Source organism: Pempheris klunzingeri, chromosome 5 (genome assembly GCF_042242105.1).
Source record: "Pempheris klunzingeri isolate RE-2024b chromosome 5, fPemKlu1.hap1, whole genome shotgun sequence".
NCBI classification, from domain to species: Eukaryota; Metazoa; Chordata; class Actinopteri; order Acropomatiformes; family Pempheridae; genus Pempheris; species Pempheris klunzingeri.
The window spans coordinates 15,491,565-15,511,597 of NC_092016.1; the positions used below are offsets into that span (position 1 = coordinate 15,491,565).

Here is a 20,033-nt window from a genome sequence, read left to right on the forward strand (position 1 = left end):
TAATATGAGGGCTGGTGAAATGCAGAGAAATGGGTCTTTACACAACAAGATTTTTGACAATATGTACTACATGTAAAGAAATTAACAGTTCTGTAGTGAGACTGATGTATGTGTTGTCTTTCATTCTCTCTCCAGGTCTGCAGGTCACCTGGGCTCCTCTAACTCCGGCTCAATGCCAAACCTGGCAGCTAAGAACGGCTCTGGTGGAGGCTCAGGTGGCGGTGGGGTGGGAGGGGGACACCATGGAGTCTACCTTCACAGCCAGAGCCAGCCTTCCTCCCAGTACCGCATCAAGGAGTACCCACTATACGTGGAGGGCAGCCCCAACCCCGTGGTGGTGCGCAGTCTGGAGAGCGATCAGGAGGGCCACTACAGCGTCAAGGCACAGTTCAAGACCTCCAGCTCCTACACGGCCGGGGGGCTGTACAAGGAGGCCTGGGGGGGAGAGGACGGAGGAGAGGGGAGCGGCCGACTCACGCCGTCGCGCTCTCAGATTGTACGGACTCCGTCATTGGGGCGAGAGGGTGGTGGAAGCGGAGGAGGGGGGAGGGCAGCAGTGTCCGAAGAGCTGCGGTGCTGGTACCAGAGGTCCTCAGGGAGCCTGAAGGAAAGGAGTCACTCACATTCGGGGTCTACTTCCTCCGAGACAGGGTCACAGCAAGGCACCCTTGGACATGGCCGCGGGAGTAGAGTAGGGACACTCGTCAAGGGCTCACCAGGTGGGTCTTCTTCATTTGTTCACATTTAAACTTGTCTCATGTGGATAAGCACTAAGATGGCGGCTCAGTGTCTGTTTTGTTAGGTTAACAAATACTTAGCTTATTCAGAAGTTCTAACAATGTCCATCTTAAAAAAACAACTGCCCCGTGTGAGGCTCGAACTCACGACCTTCAGATTATGAGACTGACGCGCTGCCTACTGCGCCAACGAGGCCTGTCTCTCACTGAATGGTGTGACGTTTCTGTAACGTGACCCCTGAGGCAAATGGTCTTTGTGGCACTGAGACCACATCCACCACTGCCACATGTGAAGCATACTTGACATTCCTTTACCCCTCACCTCGCCATGGACTCTATTTTGAGTGTTTTGTATCTATCTGTGTGTTCATGTATCTCCGTACATGTTTATTTGTTTCTTGTGCCTCTCTATCTCATGCTGCATGTGTTGTGTGTCATTTAGTATGACTAACTGTCAGTTGTCCCCATAGCTGCGTCCCCTCACAGCCAGAGGAGCATGACGCCCTCCAGTGAACACGCAGCCACACCGACACCCCCCTGTAGCCCACAGCACATCCTCAACTGGCAGAGCGGGTAAGAAACACACACACACACACACACACATATATATGTGTGTATATATACACATGCTCAGCAGCAAACCAGCAACACAAGATATTTGAAGCTGCATATGAACTTCTGTTAATTTAGGACAAACTACACATTGGCTACTACGCTTCTTTCTCTCAGTCTTTCTCTAACATCCTCACAAGCTTTGACTGTCTGTTGTATCTGTCAGCTGATATTGTTTTTCACTGCTGAACTAACTCTAAAGAATGATTTTTATGTGATTTTGGGTTCTGTTTTAAATCTTTTTCATACTCATAATCAAATGATCCTCTCCTGTTCTGCTGTTTGTGTTAATATTTCACTCACTACGTCTTTGTTCCTTGTTCCTTCACTCTTTCTCCTGTCATCTCTCACACCCTCCGGTTCTCCATGGAACATTCTCTTGTTTCCTAATATTTGTCATTTCTTTCTGGTCACTCTTCCCGTCTGTACTAACCCTCCTTTCCTTGTGTGTGTGTCCTCTCTCCTGGTTTAGAGGCACAGCAGACAGCTCTCCTACTGAGGACGTCTGTCAGTCTCCCCCTCAGCCAAGCTCTGATGCATAGAGGTACTGTCTGTGGTCTCGGCCTCCCAGTGGTCTAAACCTACAGTGTACTGTTGGGAAAACACAGCAGCAGCATAACAGAGGGAAAACAACCTTGAAGCAAAATTAGAATGCGACAGCAGTGCTAAATCAGACTCACAATCAGACTCTCAGAAATCTGTTCGTAAAATTATCATGCTTACTAGTCACTTACACATCAACTGCGGGGGACTGACACGGGGGGGATGTGCACAATATCTTGGTCTTTGATGGTGGCGGTATCTGTGTCATGTACTCTTTCTCTGGCTGTATCTGTATCTGATCTCTGCATGTGCTCTGCTCTGTGGTCTGACTCTGACACTGTGGCTAATTCCTTACAGGGTTTACTAATAGAAATACTTAACCATGAGCTGTATGTGTTGTAACAGTGTTAAACAAAAACAATCACCGGAGCAGATAAACAGTTGAGACCATGTAGGCGATAGTATTTGGAATGTTAATTTACCCTTTGAAATAAAGCGCTCGTATCTGTCAGTCTTATCCCGGTCTGCGTCTTCCTCTGCAGGTCTTTCAGTGACAGCTGTTTTCTCAGCAGCCCCCTGTGTTCAGAGCTGGCAGATGTGCAGTGGTACGGACACGACAAGGCCAAACCTGGAACCCTGGTCTGAGACCTTCCGATAGGGCCCGGAAAAGTCCCATTGCCCTCTCCTACTGCCTCTCCACTGTCCCTCACCACTACCCATCAACAACCAACAACCTCATCCTTAAGGCCCTACAAAAACCCTGCTCTGGCCGGACAGGCAGACTGGACGTGAGCCTCCCTCCTCCCTAAATCCTGCCCTCCATCCATCTCACCTCCTCTTTATTACGTCCCTCTATCGCAGCTCAGCTGGACAGGGACACACTTGCGGGGCTCCGACACGGGCTGATTTCACAGGACTGACTGAGAAGCACCATCTCAGCTGCTGAACTGTCGCCCTACAGCACCACAGAGCTCATTCATTCCTCACCTTCAGCACACAGGCAATGGGGCAAGGGGGAAGGAGCGATGGGATGAGAGAGCACAGAAAAAGATCAAATAAACAACTCAAACTCAACAGAATCAGCATCAGCCATTCCAGGATCTGTTTCATATCTCATCTTTGGTCCCCCCGACCTTACTAACTCCAGTGCACTGCCACCCAATCAGAGGATACCTGCTGGACTTGAGCCACCAGCTTAAAACCCATGTCCAGGCCCACATGAACTCTGTTGGATTTCATTATTCCCAGTATGGTTTGTCATTTTTGTTTATTTTCCCTGCATATTTATAAAAAGAGAAAATGACACAGACTTTTCAAAAACAATCTGGATTAACAAACATTTACATTTCAAAGTCAGCTCCTCTCAGTTAAACCCACAACCAAAGACAACCACTGGCTGGACTGGTCACACCAGGGTCCCCGGGCTGGTGCCCCTGCAGAAAAGTAACTCTGATTGTATGAGAGAGAGTTCATGAGTGACAATATCAGGATGGTTTATGGGACTATCTGGGATATTGATGAGGACTACAGCAATAACAAACATTGTACAAGTACATGAACTGGTTTGAATCTACAGAGTGAATTGAAGCAGGCATTTTGCCATGTTCTCTGCCTTGTGATGGTTGGAGTGAAGGATTATTAGTGCATCGTAGGGAGAGTTTGGAGTTATTGTGGTTATTGGGTTTGGCATTAATCTATGCTTATTTCAGTGACTTCATCATTCATGTTTATTTAATGTATTTGGTCTTAACAAGATTTCTCTGTCCACAACTGTTTGTTTGGCCACATGGTGCATTGTGATCAGTACAAAGCCAGAGCGCGGGGAAGGGAGGGGGGTGTTGGGGTGAGGGTCATTCGTGGGTGTTAACATGGCCACAGGAAGTCACAATTACTGTAACAATTTATTTTGGCTGTAATTTTGATATAGACTTCCTGATTCTGCCTTTTCACATTTTTCACTGTCACCCCTGAAAGTAATCGGCTGTTGACATGCTCTGACATTACTTGTGTTTGATATTGAGGCTGTTTAGGGATGAATCTCAACAGCGAATCATCTTTTTAATCACTTCTTCTCCTTTGATCTTGGCTCTTGCCATGCTGAGTATCTGTCAGGCCATTTTGCAGCACTGTGCTTTCTCAACATTCGGTCCACTCTTCAGCATAGCAGGAGCATCCCAACTGAACACAGGCGGTCTGAACACACACACACACACACACACACACACACACACACACACTGGCAGTCACATCACCTCATATTATGGGCACGCATGAGTGCACTTTTATCGGTGCCAAACATGTTGGTGCTTTACATTTGTACTGTAATTCAACACTGAGCTATAAACCCCTTTAAGCAGTAAATTCCCACAGTATATAACCATTTTATAAAATAGCAGCAAGGCAGAGTAGCCAGAAAGACACTCAACAGACTTCCTCTCTATGATTTGGCATCGGGTGTAGTAGGAATTATTCAAATGTACTTTGAAAAGCACAACAGTGTTTTCTCAAGAGGAAACTGGAAAAGCTAGAACAGCAGACAAAGCTGTTACATGATAGAGATCTCATCAATAGTTTGTTGACATCGATGAATTTCAGGTTGGCAATAATTAATACTCCACTGTCAGGACAAAAGAGAAGCCATATCCCGAAGTGAGACAAAGAATTATTTCAATGAAAAAAAGTACTCTGTCACATCTCAATCACCAATCAGATATCCAGAACAGAGTTAGAAAAGCACAAGGAAGGAAGTAGAAATGTTTTAGCTGTCCCTGAATCAGTTCAACCACAGTTTATGTTGAGAATTATTGTTTCATTTTGCACAAAATGAATCAATCAGATGTTCATTTCACCAAGATTATGTTACAGAATCTACATCTAACTGATAGAGAGAATTTATTTTTTACAGTCCTAGCACCTTTATGTCTGGAGAAATGTTGTGGCACGCTGTATGGCATGGGAGGAATTGAACGAATCTTACCCTGTCCCTCACGGTGTTGTATTTCCTGTATGCGCTGACATCAGTTGTTGTAATCTGCCACTTTGTAGACTATGTAGGTAAGACGGTTTAGCCCATTCCCTGCACGATTGGTTCTCCAAGTGTTATCCACCCATGCCAGGTCAAATGTGGCCAGTCTGTACCCAGGATTGGAACCAGCACTCCCTGGTTACCATCTCATAGAATTACTTTAGTGTATTCAAGTCACCTATTAGAGTACAACTTTGGCTCGTTTATGTGCTAAAATCCCATGCATGCCCTGCAGATCCACTGACAAATCAAGATCCCAAAGACATTCAGCATCTGACATCTATACGCTGACATTGGCACGTTTTGCCCCTTAGTGTTTCTTTTCCCTTTGGTAATCTCTGACCTCTGAGCCCGATGTGAAGAAGTGTGATGTCCCCTCCCTCTGTAGCTCCAAACATACCATATTCTCTGTGCTCCATAGAAATGTATGAGGTTTTTGTAATAGGGAAATGACCTAATTCTTTTATCAGACTTTTCCTGTATGTACGGAGGGGTACTGTAAGGTTTTGTGGGGTTTTTAACATTGACATTCATTGTTTTAACAATGTTCCATTTTATATGAACCAGTATTGTTTTTTTTTTTAGTTCTGACATTGTAACAACCCTTTCAGGTGCTACAAAATGACCAGTTACTGCTTTGTCACGTAGGATCTCTTCATTGTTATCAATAGAGTCAATACCAGATGTGCAAAATGAAGCTTATTTTAACAGACAGTTTAATCGTAGAACACTTCCCCTACCAGACAATAGAGCATGTAACTTGATTTTATCAGTTCAGTTCAACTGTAACAATACATTAAAGGTGTTGTAGAAAAAATGTGGAATTGATAAAAAAAAAATAACTGAATTCCACAGTTAATTTATTGTTTTTTCTATTAAAAATTTGTATAGTAACTTTACATTTTTCAAAACTGTGTTGTTGGAAATTGATGATGAATTTTCAAGATGAGAAGCCGCGGGGGTTCTTCAGAGTAAGAAAAATAAATTATTGATGAATGTTCTCAAGATTATGCCTTTGTCTGTTTTTTTTCCTCTTTCATTCATCATAAAATCAACAACATGACGTTGTGTAGTCATTCATTCAATCCAAGGTGGCTTCAGATCAAATCCCTCCAGGCCTTTTTGCTGAAAGGTGTATCAGTCAGACTTATCAAAGGGAATCCCCACACACAGTCACCACATCCGCTCCTGCGGACACACTCACCCTCTTGTCATCACATCCAGGCCTCGGTCACTTCCGTCTTACACTTAGGCCTCCTAGAAAAGGAGAAGGAGGATTTCCTGTGGATTTAAAAGGAAGGTACAAAGATAAAAGTTATTACTCATCACCCAACTGCAGAGCACAAGATTGAACAGCTGCACAAAGGCATCACGGCAGAATTATTCGCATGGCGCTACGTCGCAGCTTATTCAGATCCCACTAAACAATCTTTCTTTGTGTAAATACAGCATGGAACCATTCAAGTGTACTGGCAGGAGATGCAGACATCTGAACAAATGGATTGTTTGTACAACTTAACATGTACACTCATATCATGAAACACTAGCCACACAGACTACAAACAGACATGAACAGTAGTTGTGAGACTTCACCGCATAGAGAAGTGGTTTCTACCCTAGAAATCAGTTGTCAGTCTCTCTGAGGACACAAACTCGTCATCCTGCTTTCTTTTATTCTCCTTCTGTGTCCATTTACTAATGAATCCCATGTTACTCTTTGTACTCAGTGTGTTCCCATAGCAGCTCTCCAAACCAGGCAACAGCTGGAAGCTGTTAGCCAGACATGCCGTGAGAAACTAGCTCCTCTGTGATTTTTTCACTCACACAAGTCTGTTTGTGTGTGTGGGTGGGTGTGCTATAGAAGTGGTGTATGACCTTGCTTTATTTTCTTAATGAAATCCTCCGTCATTTAAACAATCAAACACACCACACCTCTCACTATGTCTCTACTCTACGCATCATTGAACCTATGTCTTTGTGAGGACCAGTCTCAGTTTTACGACATAAAAATGAGGACATTTCTGTAACACTGTGACGTTCTGTCAAGTCTTGAAAGGGATCGTTTTAGGTCTTTAGGACGTAAAAGTAAAGGTGTATGTTAGACATAAATAGTCTGAGAATTGAAAAGACCAATGCAACTTACAAAAACCATCATCATCATTTATTCATACTCAATGATCATTACATTAAAACTGTGAATTCACAGTCTACACAACAACAACAAGAGTCTCTGTGCTGACACTGTTTACACGTTGAAGAGAAGATGACAGCATAGGAAGCTTCAATGATTTTAATTCTGACCTATCAGGCTGCATCTGAAACTTGTATTGAACTTCTCTTGGAAAAGACCAAGTGGTCATATTTGGCTGCTGAAGTGAAACAATTTCATCCTCTTCTCTTTCACTAAACAGAGGGAGATCATTTGTGGCGCAAACTGTACAACATGTCAAATCAATGGCAATGCTGCCCTCTAGTGTTGATCACAGAGTGTCACCTATGAAAATGAACACTGGAAAAACTATGATCAGTTTTTTAGTGTTGGGTAAAAAAAATGTGATTGCTTTTCAGTAAAAAACAAGCCCATATTTTGTTAGACTTGAGTTAATAAGTAATTGCTGTGTGTTATATACACCATTACTGTTTTGATATTTTTGTTGGCTTTAATTTTGGTGTCGCATTTTGTTTGGGGAAAGCACATTTTTTTGGGAACCCCAAAGAAGAAGTGATAGTAAGCCATCAGTCTGATGACATGATATAATTTCACAATATCTTAAACAATTTCGTCAGAATTCATCAGAATTGCACAAACTGATCATGCCAACCACGCAGGCCCTAGTCAACAATAGCAACTGATTTTACGAAATGCTGTGCAAGCAGGATTGTGTCTTTTTTGGTCTTTTGGAGTTTCACTGAGTGAATTCCACTTGTTCCAGTAGAGGCCCATTAGTTTCATCTGGATCCTGCGCAGAAAACAGCAGAAAATAATTCAGAGCCCATCAAATGCAACAATCTGATAATATGGACTGTGCTTTTCAAATGAGGTATTTCTGATTTATTTTGCTGGCCAACAAAAGATTTCATCATCTATCATCATCACGGCAAATCACCTCAAAGAGATAAATTATATTCCTGACTATTTGAAAAAAATGACAAACTGAACTAGAAATGACCAAAGCCCAAAAGTTAATGGTGTTAAGCTCAGGTTATATCCCATCCTTCTACTTTTACCTGTAAGAGGCGGCTGTAGGTCTGATTATGGGTTGCACTGTAGCGACGTAGGCCCCTCCAGGACAGGAGAAGTATGTAGGCTGATGCCAGAAAACACTGTACAGTAAATGTTATGGAGCTCCCCTTCGCAACATACGAACCAATGCGCTAGTGGGAAGAAGTTGATGGGGAGAGCATGACACTCACAACACACTCAATACATAAAACTAGTTAGAAATATGTTGTTCTTTGTTGTTATTAGTGAATCTTAAAAAAACAAACAGAATAATCTATACACAGTTTTATAACATGTGTAAAAAGTATCAATGAAATTACTGAATTACCTGTTGGTTTGTGTTTAGTGCAGCTGGCTGTGTAGACCTGAGGCTGTTGGCCAGGAGAGCAGAGAAGCCAAACAGTAGACAGTAGATGTTCAGACACATCAGGACGATGATCTGTTCATGATGAGCGCTAAATAAATACTAGGTAGCTGGGGATATAAGCAATGTCACATCTAAATTTACAAATTAGAAATTACCTTTGTTTTATTAGCTTTCCTCTGAACTTCTATTGCCAGACACCCAGCAGCCACATACTGTAACAACACACACAGTTAAAACCCAGTATCTCTCTCTCTGTCCAAAAGAAGAAGAGTTTACACCATTATGTATTATTATATAAAGCAGGTGTGGACTCACAAATAGACTTGACCACACTGGTGTTGTCATGTAGACAGAGCAGTTGTAGCTCACACATGCATAGGTGACTGTGGCTAGTAAGCAAGCTAAGGCACTGAGGATCTGCACCACCTGGGGGGAAACACACCATACTAAGCAGGCAGTTAGATTTTTATTAAGAAAACCTATATTAACCAATGGTTATGGAGAGTACAAGAAAGCAGAATCTCACCCCAGCAACTAAAAGTCTGGTATTAACAACAGTCCCAAACCAACGATGAATCCTGACATTGAGCAGCTCTCCATGATTGGTAACCTGAGTCAGTGGGGGAGCTGAGGGTGTCTCCTTAAAAAACACATGGTACAGCCCCTCTTGAAACATGTTCTGCATTATCTATTGTGAGAGAAAAAAGTTAACTTGCAGGAGAACAAAATGGATATCAAACCACATCCATATAATCATTACACACACACACACACACACACACACACACACACACACACACCTTTGATTCAGGTGTCACTCTTGATTTCAGCCTATGTAATCGCACTTACCTTCCCCAAAAGTTGTAAGGCTCATTCATCCACAGGCGGTCATAACAACAGAAAATATCATGTAACTGAAATAGGAAACATTTAAACTGTTGCTTCTATTTCTGAGAGTAGAACGGGAGAGTTAGAGGGTCAAAGTTCACTCTAGTTAGATGATAATGAATGGTTGAAGTCCACCCCCGAGGAAGTGACTCAACGAGATCATTGGTCACAATAAAGCAGCTTGTAGGCAGCGCTTGCATTTGCTTCAGAGAACTGATTTAATTTTTCCACTGACTGTGATTATACTTCCCACTACTACTACCCACTCGTGTAGATAAACATAACTCATTACCTCCTGCACCCTAACCCTCACATTCATATAGTACAAGAACCAAAATACATTCTCATTTATAAAATAGCACTAATTTCATCAAGTTTACTTCTTAAAACACATTTTATTTGTGAAGAAAACTCAACAATCGAATAAAAAGAAATTAAAAAAAGAATTAAAGATAATATAACAAATAAGAGCAAAGCACTACAAAATAATATTAAAGACACACATTGAGATGTTATTCGGGTTAAGAATAAGGTTAAAACAGTGTCTAATCTACTTATGTTGCCATAAATACATTGTACTGAAGATAATATAATCAAATGATCAAGATTGTACAGATCTAAAATAGGAGAGCATTATATGCTCAGTAGTGACTGTCTCAGTCTGTGGTTTTCACAAAAATAATGGTATCACTGCATCATACTAAGTTTATTTTTGAGATAATTTCTTCACACACGTTGACGTGGACTGATGTAAGTGCACTATAACTATAAGCTCTACCACAGGCCTGTACATGCAGTAAGCTACCTGCTATAGATACAGTACCCAACTTAACAATGTTTACTTTTATTTGTGCAGTCACATTTTGGCATGAAATAAGTGTAACAGTAATATGACATCATGGAGACAGTTATGTGTAGGACATTTTATATTCAGTAACCTTGGGACATGTATACTATTAGACATCTACTACTAAATATACTATTACATTTGTAATATACTGTATACTATATCATTTACCGACAAGCCAGTGCCCTGAACAAGTCAGGACAGAATGATGCATCAACAGAGCTTGAGCATCTCCTTTCTCAGACCACAACCCAGTGTGAAAAAAAACGACACACAGAAAGCGGTCACACAGCCTTCTGAGGACCTTGACTGACACAAATTTGGAGGATCTATAAATACATCAGGGGCATGTCAGACCCATTCTGTTTTTCCCGGCAGTGTTTCTGTATCATCATCCTCCTCTATCCCACCTGAGTATAGGTCAGCCAACTTCCTGAAACGTAGTCCCCAGTGGACCAGGCCTTGAAAGTCCTGCTCCTTGTCCGAGTCTGACGAGTTGATGGAACTGAGCGAGTCGGCCTCTGAGCCAACGCCCTCATAGTCAAACACCAGAAGAGAGTCATACGGAGGAGCTGTAGGGTCGCCGTCTGCAGCATGCAGGTTCTACGGGGGGAAAGCGAGGAAACATATTGTATATTGAGTTGTAGCACTCAGCTCCACAGTACAGCTCCACATACAATAAATATTGCAGATACGATCTGTAGGTATTTACACAGTCACATACCAAAGCTATGTGTATACACATACTATAGGTCTAATGTATAAAATTCAGTATTACTCACATCCTCGATGAATTTACCAATCTCTTCATTGGCTTGGAGCTGTAGGCGGTAGCACGGGCGGCTTTGGGCGGTAGGAAACACATCAGTGCAGAAGACTTCAGGGCGGTTATCAAGCCCTCTGTGGAGTTGGCTCAGGTCATACTCCTAAAGACAAAAAGAAGCTCTTCAATCATTTGCTAATATCCACTGAGACAATTTTGACATGAAAAAATACAGAAGCCGCATGGACATTTGTTTCTGCGCCTCAGGATTTAAGTTTCGCAGGAAGGGGTAGTGTAATGTAATCATTACCACAGCATGTCTCGTCTGCCTGCCTTAGTTTTCCTGCTTTATGTTCACCTTCTGCCTATCTTCAGATCTGTTTACTGAACCTGCCTACTTCTCTGTTAAAGAGTATAAACCTGAAAGTAGACTTGGTAGATTGTTTTATCTCTATTGCATTGCCAAAACAAACCAAAACTGTTACAATGTGAATGGCTTTTACTTATTATGTTCCCCAGTAACTTTTAGTCATTATGTACTGGCCTATTTCACTTACCGCTTTTCTGTTTGGTCACATCAGGTAAAACTAGTCCAGGGAATTATGTTTTTAGTGAGGCCATCACTGCTTCCATTCCTATCACTACACAGATATAACATTTCTTTTATCCGGTGTAAGTAGTCTTCTGACAGCGCTGATCTCTTGTAATACCATCTGCATTAAAACCTCTGGCTCCTACCTGGTCCTCTTCACCTCCACCCTCCTCATTGTAGTAGAAGATGTTGTCTCTGGGTGCATCTTCAAGAAGAGGGACGCACTTCTCTGATCTCCTCCTCTTTCTCAGCAGAAACAGCAGCAGCAAGAGCAGCACTGTGGTCAACAGGAAACATTTTGAGCAGCTAAAGGCAGAATAAGGGAACCAAAACAAATTTAGGATGTCGGGTGAATGAGAAAGACCTGCTACATACACAGAAGACCGAAAATTGCTCCCAGTACTGAGGTTGCGAGAGAAGGAATGGGCAGGAGAGGGGCGGAACGTGGCATGAAGCAGGTAAAGACAGCCCCTTTACATTGGCACACCTCTACCTCCAGTGAGCTGTCTTGGTAGAGCAAGCCAGCATCATAGATACGCATCAGTACATAATAGTTCCCGACTGACAGCTCCCGTTTAGGGCTGAGGGCTGCCATGCTGCCTGCAATGGGGGGAAAAGATGCAGAATTAAGTGAAAACTTGTACATTTTGTCATTGAGTATGTATACTGTTAATCAAGTACGCTATCTTACTTGTGGAGTTGATGCCGATAGTCCAGTTGATCCTGTGCTCTCCATGAAGCTCCACAGTAAACGGTCCAGCATGACCTGGCCCGTCATGGTCCAGTATATCCAGCACAACAGGAAAAGGGTCACTGTTGCATAGTCTGGCTTTCCTCTGCTTGATCACAGGATGGTAGTCATTCACATCTAATAAACTCACAACCAGAGTACCTGTCCCTGTAGCTGGGACCGTATCTAGAAGGATGGAAAGAGAAGCGTACAGTGCAGTTATCAGTCAGATACAGAAATTGACAAATGGGAAAGAAGGCTGTGACAGAGTTGTTAGGTAAGAAGAGTATGAATTTACCATTGTCATAAGCCCAAATTATGACTGTGTATTTGCTGTATTGGACATGGTGTGATTCTCTGTCCATGCTGTTTTTAACTTTGACCGACCCTGTATCGTCATCAATACTCAGCCACCTGGCAGTGTCATTCTGTAGTTCATATCTGAAAGCAAGAGAAACAACCTGATTATAACTGAAAAAGAAGAGTGCACATGCATATAAGTGCACTGCATACCGAGGCCACATGTTTAAAGTATATGTACTATTACCTAACGCTCTGTTTCCTGGCTGTGTCTGGGTCCTTAGCTCTGAGGTCGGCCACAGAACTCCCTACTTCAGCATCTTCTGAGATGCTTACGTGGATCTCTGCTGGGCTGAAAACAGGAGGCTCATTCCCGTCCACAACTGTCACAGCTACCGTGGCTGTCGAGGTTAACACCGGTCCAGAAAACGGCACCTCGTTTGTCACAACCACCAGGAGAGTAAAGACGGCAACGCTCTCAAAATCCAGCTCCTTGAAAGAGATGGACAGCAAGGAAAGAAGTATGATGTACGCTGAGTAAAACAGCAAGGATATATTAGTAAAAAAAAAAAAAAAAAGGCAACCTTGGCTGTTTTGAGGATTCCCTCCATTTTATTGGGGCCAGTGGTGATGCTGAAGTCTCCTCCCTCGTTGCCTTTGATTATTGAGTATTTGGTGTTGGCATTCGGAGATCCTAACTGATCCTTGTCAGTGACTTTTAGTCTTATTACCTCCACTCCAACCTCATTCTCAGGAACTGATGTGGACATCTATGACAAAACAAGAAACTGTGACAAATGCAATCACTGATTGAACACATTTTAACGTTATTATGAATGTATTTTAGTATTTTTAACTCACATATGTGGCGGTGAATTGTGGAGCATTATCATTGCTGTCAATAACACTAATAAGAACAGTGCAGGTAGCTGCCAGCCCCTCCCCCTCCATATCAGCAGCTTCAATGATCAGCTTGTACTCTGGGTAAGTCTGACACAGGGAGATGAGTTACAGTTGACATAATGAACGTCTTGGAAGGAGAAGAGCAGTGTTTGCATTGTATGATTACATTACCTCTCTGTCCAGCCCGCCCGCCATCACACGGATCATCCCACTCACTGGGTTTATATCAAACATATCCACTTTGGGCTTTTGAGGCACCTGAGCCATAATCCTATACCTAACTACAGCATTGTTTGTCTGTGGGTCATCTCTATCCACAGCTGTTACCTTTACGATAGAGTCATCTGTTGAAGGAAACAATACAACAGCGACCATTAGGACTTGAAATTCACATTTTAGAAATTAAAGTATGCCGAGTCTTTCTCTCACCGATGTCAGCACTTTCGCTGACTCCGCCATAGAAAGGGTTCTGAGTGAACTTTGGAGCGTTGTCATTCTGATCAATGACGTTGATGATGAGCTCCATGGGCTCCTCAGCAATATTGCCCTCATTCAGTGCATGAGCCCACAGCTGTAACACACACCACATACATTTACTAACATTTACTAACACAGTTATGGACTTAACTGCCAAAAGTGAGATTTTTTTGTTAGCTCACACGGTATTTGGCTGTTTTCTCCCTGTCCAGTGATTGTGTCACATACAGCACCCCAGATCGCCGATCAATAGTAAAAACGCCCTGAGGGGCCTGATCAGCCCCTGGTCCAGAGATGTTGTAGGTTATCGCCACCTTTTCCTCATTGCTTGACTTGATCTAAAGCACAACAGTACAGATATGTCACTCTAGATTGCTTTAATCACAGCAAATACATTCTGTGAAAATGCTTTAAAAATTAAATGTAATTTATGTAACTTCTGTAGTTACCTTCACTATGAATTTGGGATATGGACCCCTTTCATTTTCTGGAAAGTTAATTGCAGGAATAACCCACTCCCTCTTCATCCGTTTCAAAATGCCAGAAATGTGTGGAAACTCAATGGTGGGGACCTGTTCAAGCTGTTCAGAGTTGTTCTGTTTGAATCATGTCAAGTCAGGTATATAATCACAATATAATTACTAAACCAGATTTAAGATTTCAGCATTTCTTCTAAACTTACCTCTGCATTTTTGCTTCTTTGAGTTTCATGATTCGAGCAGTTGACTCTAATGCAGCATGGCTGAACACCTGCTGCAGCCAGAAAGGCTAAACACTGAAGAACAAACATTATTCAAACATTATCCAGTTACTGTAACCATACTGTGACTTAACTTGTTTTAACAATAATACTTAATATACTGTTTGGGTGTAGGGGGGTACATGTTTCATATTTGATATTACACAATAATAAACTTTGTTTATATTGCACTTACTACTATATTACTGTTTACTCAAAATAGTATTCAATATTAACATTCTGAAAAGAAAAAACACACTAGGAGCTGTTAAGAGTAACGATTTCAGTGAATAAATCAAGAAAAATACACATATTTTGAAAAATAGAAGACAATGATGTTGGCTCTTGTTTTACACAACAGATATGCTTTACAGGAATAGATTAGACCGTTTGCTGATGGCATGAATTTACAAGTTACTGGGCCACAAAAATCTGCTGACTGAGTAAAAAACATACCTTCATTAAGCCAACTTTTAACACTCACCTGAACTTGGCACAGCAGAAAGAGCACCCTAAGAGTCCTGTCGTCCCCCATCGTCTTCTTCACTACAGAAACTCCGCAGATCTTCAGTCCGCCGTCACTGGACTGATCCTCTGAACTGGATCTGCTGCTTTGTCCCAATGACAGCCTGCCAACACTGTGACATTTACCAGCCCTCCTTATTGAGAGATTTTCACCCTTCAGTCAGTTCTTCAGTCAGTATCATTAATGAAGCATCTTCCACACTCTGTGTTATCACCATTTGTTCTTCTAGCCGCCTGTGGCTACACTTTACTGTGCTTTACTTTGCTCCTACTGATGCCAACTGAGCGGCTGTTTGATTTTATCAGTGAAAGGCTGGCGAAAAACAAAGGCGCTAGAGGTGACCTCAGGCACTGTCAGACATGCAGGTGTGTGTTTATGCAGGGAAGCTTTCCACTCTCACCTTTTACAAATGGTGGTTTCTGTCGCATCTGTTTATAATCTGAAATTCTAAATGAGTCACCAGCAGAGAAACGCATTATAACAGCATGTATTATCATATACTGTAGAACTTCAGTTGGATGTTGTTTGCAGGATAATCTGACAGTTAGGGTCGAGGAAAGCACGCACACGTTTACAAAACACTTGAGGATCAGACTGGCTCCCATGACAGTCAGCAACTAATATGTTAACACAGTTTATTTTGAAAACTCTGTTTCCCACACAGCTTTGGACGTCCCTACATTTTGCAAACTGTAAACTGGCCTCTGTATTTCATCTAACATCATTCCAGGCGTGTTTTAATCCAAATGTCTCTGCGATTTAAAACACACAAGATAAAACTAAATCATTTCTCAATTATTTAATATGCAGCATCCACGTCTATCCACCAGTGAGTGGAGTGTCAACTTAAACACATCTAGAACATCACACTGAAGACAGTACATTTACACAATATTAAAAAGCATACTTCACAGCTTACACACAGGTAAACAGAGCAAAATATCACAGATGGATTGTCTAGCAAAGTGTGCAAATAAACAGAAACCAAAATGCAGGCAAAGAACAAAGTGAGAGTCTGTGTTATTCTCTAGTCTTATATTTACTCCAAACATTTCCACTTTGGACATCACAAATACAGTGAATGACCAAAAGTTTTTCTCCACAAAATATGTATTTGACCTGACAGATTCTATAATTATGAATATGAATGTGTTAAATCTATGGAATTGTGATTTTTTTGCATAATAAAACACTGAAAACTTCCCTTTCATTTCAAAATGTTCATAAATCAGTTCATGTAACAGGTTGTAATTTTTGTCCCAAAATATACAGAAAATGACAGCCTGGAGAAAACATTGGCTATGATGAATGGTATCATTTTTCTTTTTACCTCTGTCCAGGATTGTATAAAAAACAAAACATTCGTTAGCTGTGGTGAAGTCTGGCCAGGTCTGAGTTCAGATATACCACAGTAGCTGTGATATCATCCCTGTACATTCGCGCCAGGTCCTCTGGTAAAGCGAGCATAGAGGCCAGTCTCTCCTGGCACAGATCTCCATACTCCCCTGTGCCAAGAGCGTGTCTGATGAGGTGTGTGGCAACGTTGGTGTCTAAAGCGGGGGAGGCACGGGCCTGGCGTTTCAGCAAGAGTTCATGCATCTGCCCCAAGTTCAGCTGCCTCTCAGATGGAGAAACTGGAGCCTGGAAAAAAGAAAGCAGAGATACAAACCATTTGGCGGGATATTTTTAAGGGAGGAAACTGCAAGAAATTTCTAGGTGATTTATAGAGAAGGTGGGAAATATATAGGATTACATGTCACTTTCACTGCACACACCAACCTGTAGGTGAATCCCACTCAGGTGCTCTCCCACGAGTCGTACAGCCTCCTCGCTTCCTAGTTCATCCCACAGACCGTCAGTGCCGAGGATCAGGAAGCGGTCCTGAGGTCTCAGCTTGTGATAGGTTATCTCTGGTGCCACATCCAGATACGGCGGAGTCAGGTAGTTGGGTGGAGTGTACTGGTACAGATTCAGAGAGTCCAAGTCCACTCCGGATTCCAGGCTGGCTAAAATGCTCTGCTGCAACTCACGGCTCCACTTGAATCTTACATCACCAAACGCACGCAGGGGCATCAGAACCTGATGGCATGATAAAAGCTTTGGACCAGTGATTTACGTTCTACATTTTGCAGTCAACTCATTGTGCAGTGCCTGTTAAGTGTTGTGCCATGAAGATCTCTCACCCCGAGCAGTCTGTCGTCTGTGACCACTGTGTCCCTCTCTGAAGGTGGGTGCTGGGCCTTGATGCGCTCCAACTCAGTCTGGTTCTGCGAGTTGTGATCCTGGGAAAGGGGCAAAGCGCTCCATGAACCGTCCTCCTCTTGCACTCCCAATACTGCTCGGCAGTCACCGGCATTCGCCACGTGGATCCCTTCTGTGCCAACATGAGCCACACAGGCAGTGCAACCGGCAAACGCAACCTGGATAAATAATGATACCTGTTTATATACATTAAATGACATTGAGTACAATGAAGCAACAGAGAAAGGCATATCGTATTACCTGGATGGCTGTGCTTTTCATCAGGTCGTTGGAAAGAGGGACTTGAGCCTCCAAGGAGATGTCCGCGTCGAGTCGTTTGAAAGCACGATCCAGTGCATCTGGAGGACTACAAGAGAAGAGAGATGATGGAAGGATGCAAAAGGACAACCGATCACACACAGTTAAACATATACGTAGACATCTATGTATATGGGCATACATGCTTTCTCACCTCATGCCGTCACCATGTTCCTCACTGTCCACTAATTCTTGCCAGAAGACTCTTAGGTGGTCAATGTAGAGTGAAGCAGATTCGCGATAGTTGAAGTCTGCATGGTGTTTGTACCACTGCAAGATCGGAGGAACTGGCCGGCTATGCTCCATGCATTTCTCAAGCTCTTCTAGGCCCTGCTTTGGCATCATTGCAACTGCAGCGTAGTACAGCAGCCGCTCGCTGACAGTCTGTGCACAGGCCCAGCCCCCGTGGCCATCAAAGACTCCAAAGAGCATGCCCTTTGACTGAAGAAAGTAGAGAAACATTTTATCACATTCTATAAAGAAGGGAGAGAAAATCAGAGACATGAATGTACAGCCAGAGAGAAGATGCATACCTGCAAGCAGGTGGCTGCACTGCGACGGTCCTCATTAGGTGTGTTAGCAGCCAGCTGGTTGCTCTCAAACTTTCTCACCGCACTGAGTCCCCTGCCATCGAACTCTGGCACACTCACAGTCTGAGACAAAGACGCACATGGTTAATAACTACTGCAAAGCTATTCTATATGTAATACTGATATATTTAAATAAATAAAGAAGCCTTTTCACCATACTGAAACCTCAGAAACATGCTTGGCTACTGCTTCTTTTCTTATCCAACATTTCATTTTAGATAGCGCCAGTTTCCTCATTCCAAAGGGGGACATTATGATATTCATTACCTGCTCATTAGATCGCAGAATACTGTTGATTTGGACCTGGCTGAGCTGGAAGTCTAGATCCTGACGAGTAGAGAGCTGTCGCCCACTTGGAGAACAGTTTCCTGATTCCTCACCAGTGAAGCACAACTGGTCTGATCTGGAGGTTCCCCAGGATGAGAAGTGACAAAGGTGGGCTGGTCGAGGCTGGACACAGGGAAGTGCAACCAAGTGGGTACACAAAGAAACACACAAAAAGAGCATGGCATCATTAGAATATGATGTACAGTATCTAAAAGTGTGCAAAGAAAACTAATAAAGTGAAGTCATTCGCGATACAAACCTGGAATGTGGCAGTAGAGGAAAGAGCTAGTGAGTAGCTTGAAGCTCTGTGAAGGATGCTGGCGTATACACGTCCAGACATCTCTGATTATCCGACGCAGGTGATGGGTCGCCGATATGTAAGTTATGCCTTGGGATAACGGAGATTCTAGTGAAGACACTTGACAACCAAGGAGCTACCGTTAGACGACAGCAAGCACGATGATCTGAGTTAGCCGGCTTAAAGTTAATATAATAATAAAGTTGCTATAACGTTAAACCAATACCGAGCAGCACACCTCTCTTTAGGACATGTGCATGGCGTTAATATGTTCAAGCTCCCCAAACAACATTAAGTTAACAACACGTAGAGGTTAGCTAGGTTGACTATAGCATTACATGTAAAGTTAGCTTGCTAGCTGGCTACCTACGCTAATGTCTAACATGTTAGCCACTAATTTTATCCCAAAACTTATTGGGCGAGACGATGGCACATGGACTGGTGCACCTAGGTATGTCAAGTACGTTGAATAAACACCAATCAAATACGCACAAACTTAAGAATGAATCGGTGTCGGCCAACACACACAGCGACTGGACGCATAACGGCAATAAATGACAACGTCTGACATTGACGTCACACGCACTGTTGTAGTTCTTTGTAGTTTATTTGCAAGAGGATGGCCATAGCAGATCGGCAATACGTCATCCAGAGTCGGCTCTCATCACCACGTCCCCTCTACGGGGAAACAATGCATTGTCCCACACATAGACGGTGTGTGTGTGTGTGTGTGTGTGTGTGTGTGTGTGTGTGTGTGTATATATATATATATATATATATATATATATATATATATATACACACACACACACAGTATATTCACAGTCTAAAGTCCCACATAGGCGGTATCAGCTTTTACACTTAAACAAGACAATCTGAAGGAGATTGCTGCACCAGGATTTAATCCTACATCACTGATCTCTGATTTGTTCTCCTGCCATGTCCTGATAAAAATCCTGATAGATGAATTTAATGGTCCAAGCTACA

The 20,033-nt window shown here is 42.7% G+C and overlaps 4 protein-coding genes and 1 non-coding gene across 8 annotated transcripts in view; 1 reads left to right on the top strand and 4 right to left on the bottom strand.

Annotated features, from left to right (window-relative positions):
- Window positions 1-5,941, top strand: part of frmd4a (FERM domain containing 4A) — a 64,527-nt gene extending 58,586 nt beyond the window's left edge. For all 3 annotated transcript variants that reach the window (XM_070830513.1, XM_070830515.1, XM_070830514.1), the window contains exons 22-24: window positions 136-719; window positions 1,208-1,310; window positions 2,435-5,941. In XM_070830513.1, coding sequence (XP_070686614.1) covers window positions 136-719; window positions 1,208-1,310; window positions 2,435-2,537 — 790 coding nt within the window. In that variant the 3' untranslated portion in view covers window positions 2,538-5,941. The remainder of the gene's footprint in view (window positions 1-135; window positions 720-1,207; window positions 1,311-2,434) is intronic.
- Window positions 861-933, bottom strand: trnam-cau (transfer RNA methionine (anticodon CAU)). The gene has a single exon. It is a non-coding gene; the product is annotated as a tRNA-Met (tRNA).
- A 1,301-nt stretch (window positions 5,942-7,242) lies between the features above and the next one.
- On the bottom strand, window positions 7,243-9,444 carry tmem253 (transmembrane protein 253). The gene is made up of 7 exons (XM_070831129.1): window positions 9,357-9,444; window positions 9,034-9,195; window positions 8,823-8,933; window positions 8,663-8,719; window positions 8,469-8,579; window positions 8,146-8,292; window positions 7,243-7,877 (listed from the first exon to the last, which is right to left on the bottom strand). The coding sequence occupies exons 2-7, from the start codon at window positions 9,190-9,192 to the stop codon at window positions 7,824-7,826; spliced, it is 639 nt and encodes a 212-aa protein (XP_070687230.1). The 5' UTR covers window positions 9,193-9,195; window positions 9,357-9,444; the 3' UTR covers window positions 7,243-7,823.
- Window positions 9,445-10,593: 1,149 nt separating this feature from the next.
- LOC139201263 (B-cadherin) lies at window positions 10,594-15,281 on the bottom strand. The gene is made up of 15 exons (XM_070830537.1): window positions 15,231-15,281; window positions 14,690-14,782; window positions 14,457-14,603; window positions 14,190-14,345; window positions 13,960-14,101; window positions 13,702-13,874; window positions 13,489-13,617; window positions 13,212-13,397; window positions 12,875-13,119; window positions 12,626-12,768; window positions 12,289-12,513; window positions 11,973-12,197; window positions 11,744-11,874; window positions 11,025-11,168; window positions 10,594-10,845 (listed from the first exon to the last, which is right to left on the bottom strand). Exons 1-15 carry the CDS (start codon window positions 15,279-15,281, stop codon window positions 10,594-10,596), a joined length of 2,442 nt encoding a protein of 813 aa, XP_070686638.1.
- Window positions 15,282-15,934: 653 nt separating this feature from the next.
- pdp2 (putative pyruvate dehydrogenase phosphatase isoenzyme 2) lies at window positions 15,935-19,551 on the bottom strand. 2 transcript variants are annotated; one of them, XM_070830168.1, is made up of 8 exons: window positions 19,008-19,551; window positions 18,689-18,871; window positions 18,365-18,484; window positions 17,986-18,272; window positions 17,775-17,880; window positions 17,456-17,692; window positions 17,052-17,351; window positions 15,935-16,913 (listed from the first exon to the last, which is right to left on the bottom strand). In XM_070830168.1, the coding sequence occupies exons 1-8, from the start codon at window positions 19,086-19,088 to the stop codon at window positions 16,638-16,640; spliced, it is 1,590 nt and encodes a 529-aa protein (XP_070686269.1). In that variant the 5' UTR covers window positions 19,089-19,551; the 3' UTR covers window positions 15,935-16,637. The 2 variants fall into 2 exon arrangements, with proteins under 2 accessions (XP_070686269.1, XP_070686270.1); XM_070830169.1 differs by having other exon boundaries at window positions 16,758-16,913; window positions 17,048-17,351.
- Window positions 19,552-20,033: the final 482 nt, after the last annotated feature.